Consider the following 14,939-nt stretch of genomic DNA (forward strand, 5'->3'; position numbering starts at 1 on the left):
TACAGCAGGTATTGCCACTGGATCCTGCCTTTATCTAGAAGATAAATCTTCTAGATAAGGCTTACCCAGCAGATTGAAGTTCCCAAGGAATCTCAGCACATAACTAGCCATGGGGAAGCAAAGTATTACGGAATACTAATAAAGAGACAGTATTAAGAGTTTGAAGATCCCAGGCCCACAGGATTTCTAGTCCTGAAAGGAGCATTGCTGCATACCACCTAAATCTTCATGCAAGGTGATAGCAACCCTTGCTTCTTTGCATGTATGTCTATGTTCCCATTATGGCCCTGTGCTTCTGGGGAAAGCTTCAGAATTCTCAATAGCGTCCACTTGCATGTGCCTGTTTTTCACAAAACAGACATAAAATGTAGCCTTTCTGGGAAGAGAGGAGGGTAGCTTATGTGGCCATTGGCCACGAACTTGGAAAATCCTCTGCAATGAACCACCAATACTTTACAGTGCTCAGGAGGGAATAATCTATCTGATGGCACCGTGTGAGTTTGTGGCTCTCCACCTGTCAATACTATACTGTTCAGATTTGTTATGATCTTTGGTTGAGCAACAAATCTACTGATTGACTGTAAGTTTTAGGCTCAGGAGTAGGTATGGGGAGGAATGTTAAAACTATAGAAAAAGTGCACCAGAACACAATGCTTCTCAACCTGCAAAACGTTTCAATTGAGGATCACTTTCTAAAGAAAGAATGTGTTCAAACACACAACTAACAACTTGGGTATAAATGTACTTTAGGTTGTATTAAGTTTTATAGCATAGCATAGCTTTTTTTATAACACTGTGGTAAAATGAAAAGAAAAAGCAAATTCTAGTGAGCTATATTATCAGCTATGTGGCAAGTGAGACTACCAGACAAACGCTAAGCACGACTTTTAAGTGTTTCTTTCAAGACACTGCTAGATTAGTTCGTTGCACAGCTGTGTCAGACACTGCATGAATGACACAGAAAACACATGAGAATTTCTACAGAAGCAGTGGGAACTCTCATTCTTTATAGTTCAAACTATACATCTTCAAAGCAGGGCAAATTTCCACACTAAAGACTGCCATATTTCAAAAGTTTGCGAAGCTAGAATTTTGGTGTCAGCATCTGCCCTCGGCGTTGTGGCTACCAGGGGTAGGCCAAGTCTTTGCTGAAGATTTGTAGAATGCCTGTATCAAAACACTGCTATGGTTTTGTAGAAATATGCACTGGTTTGGCAGCAGAACCTGTTTCCACAGTTCTGATTTTTTTAGAGGATAGGTAAAGAAAGACATTCCTTAAGTAGTATGAAAAAATATGTACCGTATTTTTCGCTCTATAAGATGCACCAGACCATAAGACGCACCTAGTTTTTGGAGGAGGAAAACAAGGGGAAAAAATATTCTGACTCCCAGAAGCCAGAAGCAGCGAAAGCAGCGATTCCTCTTGCTGTTCTGGCTTCTGGGATAGCCGCAGAGCCTGCATTCTCTCCATAAGACGCACACATATTTCCCCTTACTTTTTAGGAGGGAAAAAATGCGTCTTATAGAGCAAAAAATACGGTATATAGCCATTCTACACATCAGGGTTTTTGGGTTTTTTAGAGCTAAAGTAACCTCTGCAGGTGTTAGTCCAGTGAAATTACGACAGGAAGTAAATAACAGAATAGCCCTCAAAGAGCAAGGAATGATTCTGTCTTTTTTATTAATCGGGAGATAGAAAATCTGCATTTCTCTCTGAAGATCTGACCTTGTAAGTTAAAATTAATAAAAATCTTCATCTTGTGTTACTTCAGCTCATGAAGCTTTGCTATGTGAACAACCTTTACAGAAAAAGGTACCCCATCATTAGCACAGCCCTGCATTCGGTCATAGATGTTCCAACACAATATGCACAAAGGAAGAGCCAGGGGGGGAAGAAAACTCACACAAATGCTTTGCTTCCAGCAAAACAGCCAACAATCAATTTAGCACAGATAATACCACAAAGAGAATATAAAAAGCACAAGGCATTTCACCACTAAGCCAATGCTGTCTGCATCTGCTGTGTGATCTTTGGGACAGAGGGAAACAGAGAAGCGCTTTCATAAAAGAAATCTACCAAGGCAGAATAGCATTTGCCCAAAGAGCAGCACAAACGGTGAGTGCACAAAGACAGGAAAGAGACAATTCAGCAGTAATAGAAGTAATACTGCTCAACACCAACTGCGTGTCTACTGGCATGACAGCAACATATATGTTGTCATTCCTTTGAAAGACAGAGGGAGGGAGAGAGTACCCAAGCATACTTTGGGGGTGTATGTGGATACTGACCTGGGCTTGAGACAGGACTAGTAGTAGTAGGCTCAATAATTTCTACAAAAAGGGAAAAGGAAGAAAAAAAAGAACATTTGGATATTAATCACATATGGAAGACAAATACAAAATGAGACAGTCATCGGTCATGGTCATGCAACAGATAATGCTTATGAGGTTAACTTAGGAAACAAGGAAGACAAACAAAACCCACCAAGACTTTGGCGTTTTCTGTGAAAATCATGCAGTAAGCAAAAACCGTGTTCATGGGTGACACACATCAGTTTCTTTATTCATGCATCACTAAGACACAGGAGTCAAAATAAAACACTCTGAGAGACAAACTACAGCCAAACTGCCTTTGCTGACCTACCCTTGAAGTTCTCTGATAAAGTTGTCTGGTAGGTGACTGAAATCAGCATACAAAATACACCTTAATATCCATCTTTTAATGTGAATACAGATGTAATTATCTGCTCACACAACTGATTTTTAAAATTTTATTGGGGTTTTTAAAAAATGCATATGTCCATACAAAGGTCCAAAATACCTTTCAGTGATTTCTTTTAATCAAGGATTTTTTTTAATGCATCAAATGGACAAAAATGGTGACATACATTTTGGTCTAGTAAATTTGAAAGGAAAGTTTAAAATAAGGTTCACAGCAGCTCAGTGAGTCATGAAACAAGGCATTAATTTAAGGTTTTCTCAATACAGGCCAGCTTTAATTTCATTTAATTGGTGGCATTCATTAATGTCCACTCCCCTGTACAATGGAAATCTGCTTGCATAGCAGAATGTAAACTTCTTTCCTTCCCCCTTGCAGCCCCACAACAAAATTGCTCCACAGGGTCCCCCAACCCTCTGGAGCAGATTTTGGGGCGCATGGGTGGCAGTTTCAGGGGAGAAAACAAACCAAAAGCCCTGTGTGTTCAAGGGGACACTTCCTTGCACTACATTGCATTCCACCCATTGACTTTTATTAATGGCCAACAAACAAATCATATCAGATTTATAAATATAGATAAGGTACAAACCAGTAGCGGTATTTCAAACCAGAAGCGGTATTTTCACACCAAAGTCCAATTGTCCACAAACACTTTTCTTTGGAATTGTCACACTGATTTAGTGCAAGTTACTTTTAAGTAAGTATCCAATGGATTGTAACATACCATTTTTCACTTTTCATTTCCATCTATATTTTTGTCACTCTCTGCCTGACACAGCATACGCAAATCAAAACCAGGCTAATACACAACTCAAAGAATTAAATTCAAATGACCATTTCTTTAAAATGCTGCTGTATTTGAAATGAAAAACATGTCAAAATTGTGTATCATTATATTCTAAGCACTTTTTTTTGTAAAATACATTCTTTCAGCTCTCAAAAAAGAAGAAGAAAAGCCACCATCAACTTCACCTATAAATTAGCACATTTTTTAAAATGGAAAACGATTTTGGATTGGCACTTCTCTGATAATTATGCTACTTGAAGACCTTGACCTGCTATGCAGTAACTTCACAATTCCTTTGAGAAGCAAAAATGCATGGCCTTTGAAAGGCTATTATTTCGTATCATATACTGTCAATCATATCCAAGGATTGAAGCCACACTATTAATTCTCCCTCCCTTTTGCTCAGACAGCTCGTAGTTGCTCTTATGCTGACTTGAAACGCCATGGCATTACTTCAGATCAGAATTCAAGCATCACTCTATTATACGGTAAAAGAAGTAAGGAGCATTAAATTTTCACTCACACTTAGAACACATTAGCTTTCTTGGGGAGTTAACCTAACCCTTTGCACATATTGGAATTATGTATAAATACTGGTAGGGAGGAATTCTTCTGCATCTCAGGAGAGGAAATATCCCTGCAAATCAAGGCAAAAGTTACAAGTACCAGGAGTTTTATTTCTCCCCTGTGGCACACCAACAACATGCGTTCGCGGAAGTGTTGATGGCTGCCAGAAGCTGAAATTGTACATCAAGTGTGGTAGTGAATGCAGCAGATCCAGCACACAGATTAGTATCCATTAGAGAAACCAAAGTACAGTAACTTGAAGATGTTCATAATTGCCTGTTGCTGCAGTCCTATCACATTTACAGAGCAATCCAAACCTGGATCCACCATGCTTGATTAGGGGTTGGATGGGGGTGGAGGTAGAGCAGGAAGCCCTGCTAGAAATCAGAGCTCCAGTGCGCCTTTCCAAACAGCAAGCAGCCAGCAGAAATCCCTAGAACAGGATGAGGCACAAGATGCAGAAATAGCACAGGGTCTGCTGGATAATTAACCAACCATACTGTTATCATGTGATGTTATTGAGACTGGCCTGGGTCTGGAAACAGGCACAGTGAAAGGACCCCTGCCGCGTTCCCCTCCTTCTGTCCTGTGGATGTGGCACTGGCTTAACGCAACCTGGGACAAACCCCATGTGGAATGGGAGAGCAGGGTGAGTCAAGGAATGTTTGGTCTGGTTCAAATGTGCTCAAAAGCAACTCTCAGAGTATGGCTGTGGATTAAATAATCTGGCCTGGCATGAACATGCATGGCATGTGTTCATCCTAAATACTGAACTGCAATTTTGCAAGTGCATGGTGGGTGAGATTACCCCCCCCCCAAAAAAAAACCAACAACAACCTTTAATTGCCCACAGGAAGCTGTCTCTGTGAGCATACTTTCTCCATGTCAGAACTGCTTCCTTCACACTGCAGTTAATGTGACTAGCTCTACATGGGAACTAATGCAACCTAAAAATGATAAATAATATATTTGAACCAGGTCCTAGTAAAAACCTAATAGGGTTAGTGGTTGCAAAGAACATGGGACAATGATTTATTAGGAGGGTGAAATATTTTAAGCAGTGAAGATGAAGCTTATTAGGAAAAATGTTTTACAAAAAATAATAATTCCCTGTCAAAGCCCAAAAAGAGAGAGGTGAAATTAGCAGAGGAAGAAAAACTATTCAGTTGCCAGAAGGAATCCAAATAACCAGCATGGAGTAGAAAGGAACTTTCGTTGGGTTTGTTAAAAGTGCTGGAAATTGTAGCTTTTTGAGGAGCCTCCTAACAACTCTCAGCACACTTAAATGAACTACATTTCCCAGGATTCATGGGGGTGGGTCGTGGGTACCAAGTGGTATAAGAGTACTTTAAATGTATGGTACATATGTGACTTTGATTTAGGGCTCCAAGAAATGTACACAACACTTTCAATACATCCATAGTTCCCAAGGAATTGTGGTTATCTTTATTTTAAAAAGCATTATTCAGTGGTGATGATGACATAAATTTTCTCTCTTGCTGTTCTGTGATAACATGTTATTCCGACACTGAAAAAGTTAATCTTCCTCCCCCTCCCGTTTGGTCACTTTATACAAGCTATAGGGTCCATTTAATACAGCAAACATCATTCTTACAATATTTACGGAGGCAATTCTGCTTGCCATAATAATCTATATATATCTCAGAGTAAAATTTCCACAAAATCAGTTTCTAAAGGTTGTGCAGGAAAAGAAATTGCTTGCTTTTACCTGCAAATGGGATCGTTGAAAAGAGGCCTCTGTGCATTCACACCCATGTGACTAAGTCACAGCTCATAGCCTTTGAGGAATCATCAAGATTGATGCAGAGTTTCCATTCTTGCCAAGTCTTGATATAGAAATTCTAGCAGCTTTCCTGAAATTTGTCGTGCTTTCCGCACATCAGTTTATGGGTGTTTTAACCTGTTCACAGCTAAACATCTGAAGTCTTGTGAACAGGACATACGTGCAAGAGAACAATTACCGTATTTTTTTGCTCTATAAGACTCACTTTTTCCCTCCTAAAAAGTAAGGGGAAATGTGTGTGTCTTATGGAGCGAATACAGGCTGTGCAGCTATCCCAGAAGCCAGAACAGGAAGAGGGATCTCTGCTTTCACTGCGCAGTGATCCCTCTTGCTGTTCTGGGTTCTGAAATTCAGAATATTTTTTTTCTTATTTTCCTCCTCCAAAAACTAGGTGCGTCTTATAGAGCAAAATATACGGTAATACCACATAGCATGATGCAGTGCTGCAGCATGCGAAAGCTACATCCACAAAAGCATCCTGGGCTATTACATGAAACAAGGAGTTGATACTGAATGAACTGACATGCATGATGCAACTGAAGTCCAATGAATTCAGGGTAGGGGTTGAATTTTCTGCAGACATCTGCTCTTCAGGATCAAGAAATGGGACTCTCTTTCTCTTCCTCACATTACATTTCCCTTCCTTCACATTACTAGTGAGTAGGCTGAATTCTCAGAGGCCTCTTTCAAATAATTCTGTTCACAAATAGAAAACCTCAACTGCTGCATCAATCAAATACTACCAGTTTGAGGGTTCTGCCATACAGTTATCCCCAACATTTGCTCTCCTCACCTCTCGGATGATGGCAAAGAAGCCAAATCTTAATCTGGATAAAATGACGACATTGTGGGTGAGGAAACCAGTTTATCTAGATGGAGGTATGTGATCAGTCCTGGATGGGATGACAGTCCCCCGAGTTAGCAGTTGGGGGGGGGTCTTCCTGGATCTGGATCAACCTATGATAGCTGGCATCCATTTTCAGGAGTTCCTTTTATCAGATTCATTTGCCACCTGGGACCCTATGTCGCGAAAGCAGACCTGACCATGGTTATTCATGTGCTCTGGCTTCATACAGATTAAGCTACTGTAACATGTTCCACATGAGGCTGCTGTTAAAGACAGTTTGGAAGTTCACGTTGGTTCAAAATGAAGCTGCCGTGTTCTTTATGGGGCCAAGCAATCGGAGCACAGAATACATGGTGCTCCTTCCAGGAGGGATGCTTTCAGAGAAGGCTCTTTAAAATGGAAACCTTTCATTATTTCCTTAAAACCAGGCCTATAAACCACACCCTGATAAGCTCTATGAAGTTTCTGGGTTTTAAGCAAATGTTTCACAATGATCTCAGCTAAACAAACTTTTCAAACTGATTTCTTTTATGAACATAAGGATGTTGATGGATATAGACATTCTCAATATAAATATCATTACTACACTCAGTAAACATTGTTGCTTTGTATAATTTGTGAGAGGAATAGACCTAAAATATTGTTATGAAACAGAATACAAAATGATGTTTTTAATTAACCACTGATAAATCAATAAAAACAAGCTTTAGGAAACAGATTCCAAAGTTAATATACCAGTAATGTGCCAAAAGGGCCACAGATAGACTGACTAGTCTTCAGATTCTGCAGAGATGTTTAGAATGAGTAAACACCTAGATACTGGATTCTGCTTCCTCACCAATTACTCCATTGGGTGTTTCAGAAACAAATGTTTAGTTTTTGATTATGTCATCTATGGGAAATAGTTTCCACAAACCACAAACATACACAACATGCCCAGCTTTCTGAATTCATGCAACTGTAATAAGAAGCTCTTAGATTCAACATATTTCAAATAAAAGAATGATGCTCAGACAAAGAAATGGTGGTATTTTCATATCACTATTATGTGAACATAAGGCACTGCATTTTTCTCCTTCAGGAAAACCAGCAGTAGAACAAAAGGTTGTTCATAACAGTCATGATGTCTAATCTGTCATGTGTTAAGGCTTCTATCCGATTTCTAATGGGAAACATAATTAATTTTTAACTGCCCCATTACAGCCATCCATGCCTCCTTGTAATGATTTTCCCTCACACATGCCCTTAGGGTAGTATATCAAAAGACACTGTATGGGAGAAGCAGAAGTGGTAGACATCTTCAGAAATCTTTCCTCGCTATTTATCCACTTATGACTTTGTAACATGATATATCCCAGTGAAAATCCAGAGCAGTAGCCATTTTGCTCTTTCTTTTTTCCACAATACAGCAGTACTACAAGACCATTGGCTGTTTTTAGCCAAATGAAATGAATAAATTAAAACAAGTTTTGCACATCATGGCAACTTTTACTATGCCACAAAGAATGGGAAACACATTCCTCCCCACCGCCGCCACCGCCGGGGATCCAGAGAAAGCAGTGTGTATGTTGGAAAGCTTCAGCATAGAAACAAAGGAAGATCTCTTATACTAAGTCAGACGACTGCTCCAATTAGCTCAGAGTTGTCAACATTGACAAGCAGTAGCTCTCCAGGCAGGAATCTTTCTTGCCCAGCATGGACACCAGGGATTGAAGCTGGGACCTTTTTCATGTAAAGCATGAGGCATCTACCATTGAGCTACATCCCTTCCCCCAAATTCTGTGGTCCTTCCCCCCAAATCATGCGCATGGTTCTTCTGGTGGGAGTATCCCACTCTAGAAGCCCTATAATCTACATGGAACAGAGGGGCTGCCATCAGAAGGAGGGGTTAGAAATCCCCCATGCACAGATGATGTTTCACTTTGTTCATACCATTCTGCCATCCCTTATTACCTAATGAGACAGAGGACGATGATTTTGAAAGGAAATATTTTATCTTCTCAAACTTGATTCTTAGATCCATATTCGGAATCTACTTTATTCCATTAAAACAGAGACCAAGCTTCTTTCAAAAGAAACAAGGTTGGCTGAGACTTATCGTCATGCTTATAGTAGACCCACTGAAATCTATGGAATTTAAATTAGTCATGAGTACTAACTTAACTTAAAACCTATCATTTCAATGAGTTCAGTCTAAGCATGACGAAGTCTGGAGTCAAGCCAGGGAAAAAACCTCCTTCTTCAGATTTAAGCATTTTCAAAATTCTTGTACACCAACTCAGCTACTTAAGTATTTGAAATCTTCTTATCAATAAATGCACACTAATGACAGGATCAAAGAACCCTCAAACTCCTTCCACGAGCTCAAGAGGGTCTGATTTTCCTTTAACAGGAGTTACAAATCTCCCACCCTTTTAGGAAATGGATTTTTGCACTGAGGAAAATATTTAAAAGCACAGATATGGTGGGTTCTTAAAAACTGCAGCATACAGAAACAACTTCACCACTCCTTTCTCATGGATTGGCCTCTTCAGCAAAGTGAATGGGGCAGGTTGTGGGTACAAGCCGCCTTGTTTTCTCTTCTCAAAGTAATCTTTTTTTAAAAAACCAACAACCCCCGCCCAAGGATTCTGCTTTTATCCATTTTGAGAAACATAGGTAATCATACAACAATCATATCACAAATTTCCTATTCTTGGGGGGAGGGGGAGTTTTGTAGCACACACTGTGGGAAGGTTAAACTGCATCCCACTTAATAACATTTTATCAGACAACTCAAGAAGATGGAAAGTATGCAGCCAATTATCATATAGAAAAAGTCACATCATCTGAGTGAAGTAAAGTTAATACTGTTAACAGTTTTAACATTTTGCATCAGGCAACCATCAACTTTCACATAACAGCCTATCCAAGAACCTCAAGGGAACTGAGCAGCAGTGAGCTAGTATGGGCTCCAAAAACATGTCCTTTTGTCAGCACTGTGACCCAATACCCCTGCAGTAGAACAGAAAGAATTGGTAGCCCCAATATTGGTACTCCATGCTCCCAACTTCTCATTGCATACTCTTGATAACTTGCATCCGCAGACCTGTGGATCCTGGCCCAAAATGCAAAGGCAGACCAGAGTTGAAGTGCAACATTGCCTTACAATGCCATTCAAATTCTGAACTGCAAGTCTTGCGTTGGGTAGGGTGATGTCGGTCCTATATTGCAACAACATAATATACGACATATTCCCCTGCTTTTCTTTTTCACACAAAATGAAGCAAAAGGCAAAGCTATGACATATGACACCTCCTTAAGAATATACCCAGGGGCGCATATTGTGGCCTGCCCCGGGTGTCATTCCTGAAGGGGTGACAAAATGGCATACCGCGGGGGGCGGCACTTACCGCAGTGCCTGGCCTGCAGTGTGTCCAAGCCATGCGTCTCCCTTGGGAGTGACATGGTGGCTCGGGGGCCTGCGCAGCCCGAAACGGCAGTGTGGGGCTTGCGTCCACCAGGCGGACTCCATGGGCAGCTCGCTGCAGCACCCCCCTGGGCATATTGCCATGGTGCCCCTGTGGACGGCTTGCCCCGTCCCCGCCACTCTGGGTGCCAGAGCAGCTAGCTATGCCTCTGAATATACCACCTGAAGCAACTGCCTCATCTAACGCTATACACAGGTCAAACCTGCGAGTCGATTATAGGATTTACTGTTGTAAAAGTTGGAAAGTATCAGAAAATTGCCCATCTCTGAAACGTCAACAATCTGTAGTTCCTTAAGTCAACATTCTAAAGCTGTAGCAATTAGATCAATGCTAGCAGACAATGGAACTGTCATGAGGTTTTTTTTAGGGGGGGGGGCAGGCTGAATGCCTGCCTTCCTCCTAATTCTTGGAATAGCCAAGCTAGTTTCCTGGTGATCTGGTGATCCATTCAGAGGAACAAAAGAAGTGTCTCTGTGCAAGATGGTAAATCGGTGGGGAGGTCCTCTCTCTACTCACAGCTATTAGAAGGACAAAGGCAGAGTTGAGGGCAGAGTTTGGAGTGATGTGAGCATGAAGCAAAGAAGCAAGTTGGGAATCAAGACAGACAGACAGACAGACAGACAGAGCCATGATTAATTTCTGTCTGAATCCACATCTGAAGCAAGGCCCTTTGGGGGTGTTAATGCTGTGAGTCCATAGGCTCAGGTTGTATATATTTGTAAATAAACCATATATCATAAAGATAGAACAGACTCCATTGTATTTCATTCCCAAATAAACACAAACCCTGGGTAAGCACCTGAAATTCCTGGAATCTTGCACCACTCAGAGACTGGGGCGGTGCTCAACAATATAAATGAATTGATTGTAGCTCGAGTAACTTGCACAGCTGTGTTACTATTTTTAAAGAAGGGCTTAATGAAAGGGCAAACAGGAAAGATTATGTGATCGATAACAATTAAAAAATTAGTAAGCACATCATGTCCAATAAAGACTATTTCGTACATGCTGGTAGGTCTGAGTGTTTTGATCATCTACTGCAGGATGCCGGAGGATTTGTTCAGTCTTTTTTTTATCTTCTGTGAATGTCTCAACTGGTTTATATTCATAGCAAGAGTTACATGCGTGGTGACAACACGCAGAATGGTCCTGTCATCACTCACCGCAGACAAAATGCTGCTTATAAGCAGAACTGTGGACATTTTTATGAAGATTGTTCCTCAGCCTGGCTACAGCTACTAACTGCTGTCGGCTGGACTGTGTGTGTATTTTTAGAAGTTCCCCCTGATGATTCTACTAGAAAAACAACCCCTCAGGAGAAGACTATAGGAAAGACAAGGACTAGATTAGAAAACGTTACAGCTCTGTTATTGGTTTTACAGTGGAAACAGGCAAGCACAGGACTAAAATTCAACTAATCTCAATTACATATCACAGCATGACCTGGTTTTTTCAGAGGCATCCTACTCACAGCCAATCTCTTCACAGAACTGAACTGGATTTTGCCATGTGACACCCTTTCCCCCTTATCATCAGGGAAAATGAAGCATAAACTGCTTTAAAAGCCTATAACCTCCAAGCATTCCTCATCATGCGATTTCATTGTGTGAGCTCCACCCCACTGTCACATCACCACCACCAACATGCTGTCAACAGTCCACACTGCAGAAGGTCAGTTCCCAATGTGCAAGATAAGTGCAGGGCAGGACTGAGATTGAGATCTTTCTGCAAAACTATGGTTTCCTTTTTTCAATCTGAAATAAGTCTCCTACAAATAGCTCCTCCCTCAGTGCTGCAATAGATGTGGAGAACGTATAGTAAAAAACTCCATGAATTCATAACTGGCAGCTTATGGACACACAATTGTTTTCGTAGGACTGTCTGCAAACAAATTCAGGTAGTGGACTGGCAGCCAAAATTAGTTGGAAAAGAGCTGAAGAAGTAACATCCAAATGAAAGAAAATGGTCATTTAGTGTGTATTATTAGTTAGCATAAAGTTGGATTCCCTTGAAATACTATTACATTAATTTCAGCTGCCCATTTGTGTCACATTTTATGCTGCAGTTTACTCATCAATTACTCGGATAGCTTTTGCATCAGAATATACACATTATCTTTGAAATACAGACCATTCTAACTTGCAGGAGAAATCTGTCATTTGCAGAAAGCTGCAAGGGAGATTCTTTGAAGGATAATGCCTTTAAAACATGCACACACAAATAAAAATGGGAGGAAATGACTTGTTTTATTTCATTGTAGAAGTAGAAAAATATTGTTTCTGTGCTACTAAATGCACAGATGTCTTAATATTTTTAAAAATATTTTAAATGTTTTTTTAAACAATGGACATGGTGAGCTGTACAACTAGCTCTAAATAACCAACATCATTACAGGGAGTTTGTTGGCTGTTGGCATTATATAATATGGCCCTTCAACATTGTAGGGGGGACTGAGAAACTGCTTCTAAACAACAGGAAATCCATGGAAATCACCTCCCCTTTTCTATTGGTGGAGAAGCCCACTTTATTGTGACCCTACCTGCAAACAAGGAGCCTTTCCACAAATGGAAGAGATGGTCTGGATCAAATGCAATGCACAGTCATTCTTACATACTGTCAGCTGAACAACAAAAATAGATAATGAACAATCCAAGTGAATAGTTCGTGCCTAGCAATATCACCCACCTCTTTTATCTGACCATGGCAATGAAGCTAAGAAATACAAACGCCTAAGATGCTTGTTTAAAGCCACAAAACACAAGAGGAACAGAAAACTGTGAGTAGATTCAAAATTTCTAGGTGATATTTTCAATTATTACTTGGCTGTATGGATTGGTGAAAGAGTTCTCCTGTGTCATTCTTCTTATTCTCAATTGGCCTTACTAGGAAGTAAACAGATGTGATCCCAGAATGATTCAGGATGACCGATTCCATGAAAGCAGAAGAGAGACAAGACTATGAACAATGAAAGTGAACAAAGAGAAAAGATAAACGCTTCGAAAACACTGTAATGCAGGGGTCCCTTTCAACTCAACAAGTCTATGATAAAATAGACTGACTGGAGCGGACTCTGGGAATCCTAGAGCATACATCTTATTTTTTAAAACAACACTTTGTAAACTTTTTGATCCAGTTTACAAACTTCCTTGGGGTATCAGGGTAGCCACTGTTAAAAAAATCCAGGTCTACATGTACCTTCGGTCGGACATAGGGAAGCAATTATTTTATTGTTATGTAAAGGTGAAGTCATGCTGTGATAATTCCTTGTAAAGAAAATGAATGTGCTGTTATATATATATTTAAGCATCTCGCTTAATCCAGAACTACAGCCTGTTGTCTCTACAGTACATTTCTATGTCAAATAGAGAAAAGTATTCAATAAGCATTTAGGAAGCATTAATAGAACCTGTAGTGCTGCTATAACCACATTCATGTGTAAGATGTGCCAAAGTACTTATTCCCAAGCGTAAGCAGTATGTGCATTAAAATCCTTATTTCTAATCTTAGAATAGTCAGAGGAAACAGCTGGCTTAGGTGTTATTTTTACAGCTGTTCAGCACAGAACAAAAAGAAAGTGACAAAGTACTCACTGCTCCTTAAAGCTTATTCTTTCATTAATATGTATAAATAGAAAGTCTATGAATAATGTAAGACATAGGAAAAATTGTTTGCGGTTTTGCTCTTAAAAACCCATCTGATTAGCACTACTCCAATAATTATACAGCCTTGTTCTCAGAGGTCATTTTCCAAATCTGCATAACTAGTTATGTAGGGGAATAACTCAAGTTTTTAGGAAGGCAAACATATAAATTAGAATTGCGACACATTCATTGCTTGCTACAGGGATGCCTTCTGCACAAAACCCCAAAACCCCTTCATCTTGGAACACAAATTAATCAGCACTCCTTTCAAATTAGATGTTTTTTAGTTACATGTTTCTCAGTTACTGTAAAAACCAGGTTGCTGTCCACCCTTCTCTCCCCCGTTATTTAAAAATGTATGTCTGAAGTGTTCAATAAATCAGCATAGTTTTGTCTTCTACAGATTTCTAGCTTGAAATGGTAACAGCATTATTTCTGCTGTTATGCTTGGGTTTTTTAACAATCATTTTTATTTATGAGAACTAGTCCTACCTATCTGCAGAATGAGGTAGATGCTTCAGGTCACTAATCTGGTTGTCGTGAAGTGGCAGCAAATGGCCTCAGATGCCAAAACAACTTGTACACCTTGAGTACTGTGCACTGAAACTTGCTGCTCCTCCACTCTGGGGCAACTCTTGACTTTGCGTTAGTCTAATATAGATTCAAAGGTGTATAATAAAGACATCACATATGAAAATATGGCTGATACTAATTAAAATTATTAATATACATAATATACTACGAATTTCATACCAACTTTGCACATATACATAAATACATATCAACACAATAAACAAATATGAACTCCATTAAATGCCAATATGACTCTTGTACTTTCAAGCTACAGTACGAACGCTATTTCTGAGCAAAGCAGTCATCTTTCTGTTTCTCTTCTCTTACATTAACTATATTAGTCAATATAACCATAGTTGTGCCTAGTTTATGGAACTCTTATGAAATATGCATGTTTCACTCGTGCACCGTTTGTTGCTGGCTGTCAAAGACCCTTCTGTTCTGTCATGCTATTGTTTTTGTTTACAGCTTATGCTTGGTTTTAATTGCTGCTTCTCTCTATTTGCTTGGGTCTCCAGCTGCTTTTGAACT

The 14,939-nt window shown here is 39.9% G+C and overlaps 1 protein-coding gene across 2 annotated transcripts in view; it reads right to left on the minus strand.

The window, feature by feature from the left end:
• NEGR1 (neuronal growth regulator 1) overlaps window positions 1-14,939 on the minus strand; it is a 444,891-nt gene that overhangs the window by 59,511 nt on the left and 370,441 nt on the right. Inside the window, exon 7 of one of the 2 annotated variants that reach the window (XM_083510583.1) lies at window positions 2,290-2,331. The exons of the other annotated variant lie outside the window; for it this stretch is intronic. Coding sequence (XP_083366709.1) covers window positions 2,290-2,331 — 42 coding nt within the window. The remainder of the gene's footprint in view (window positions 1-2,289; window positions 2,332-14,939) is intronic. 2 annotated transcript variants of the gene reach the window in all.

The sequence above is a fragment of the Podarcis liolepis genome (assembly GCF_965112155.1).
Source record: "Podarcis liolepis genome assembly, chromosome: 6".
Classification (NCBI taxonomy): domain Eukaryota; kingdom Metazoa; phylum Chordata; class Lepidosauria; order Squamata; family Lacertidae; genus Podarcis; species Podarcis liolepis.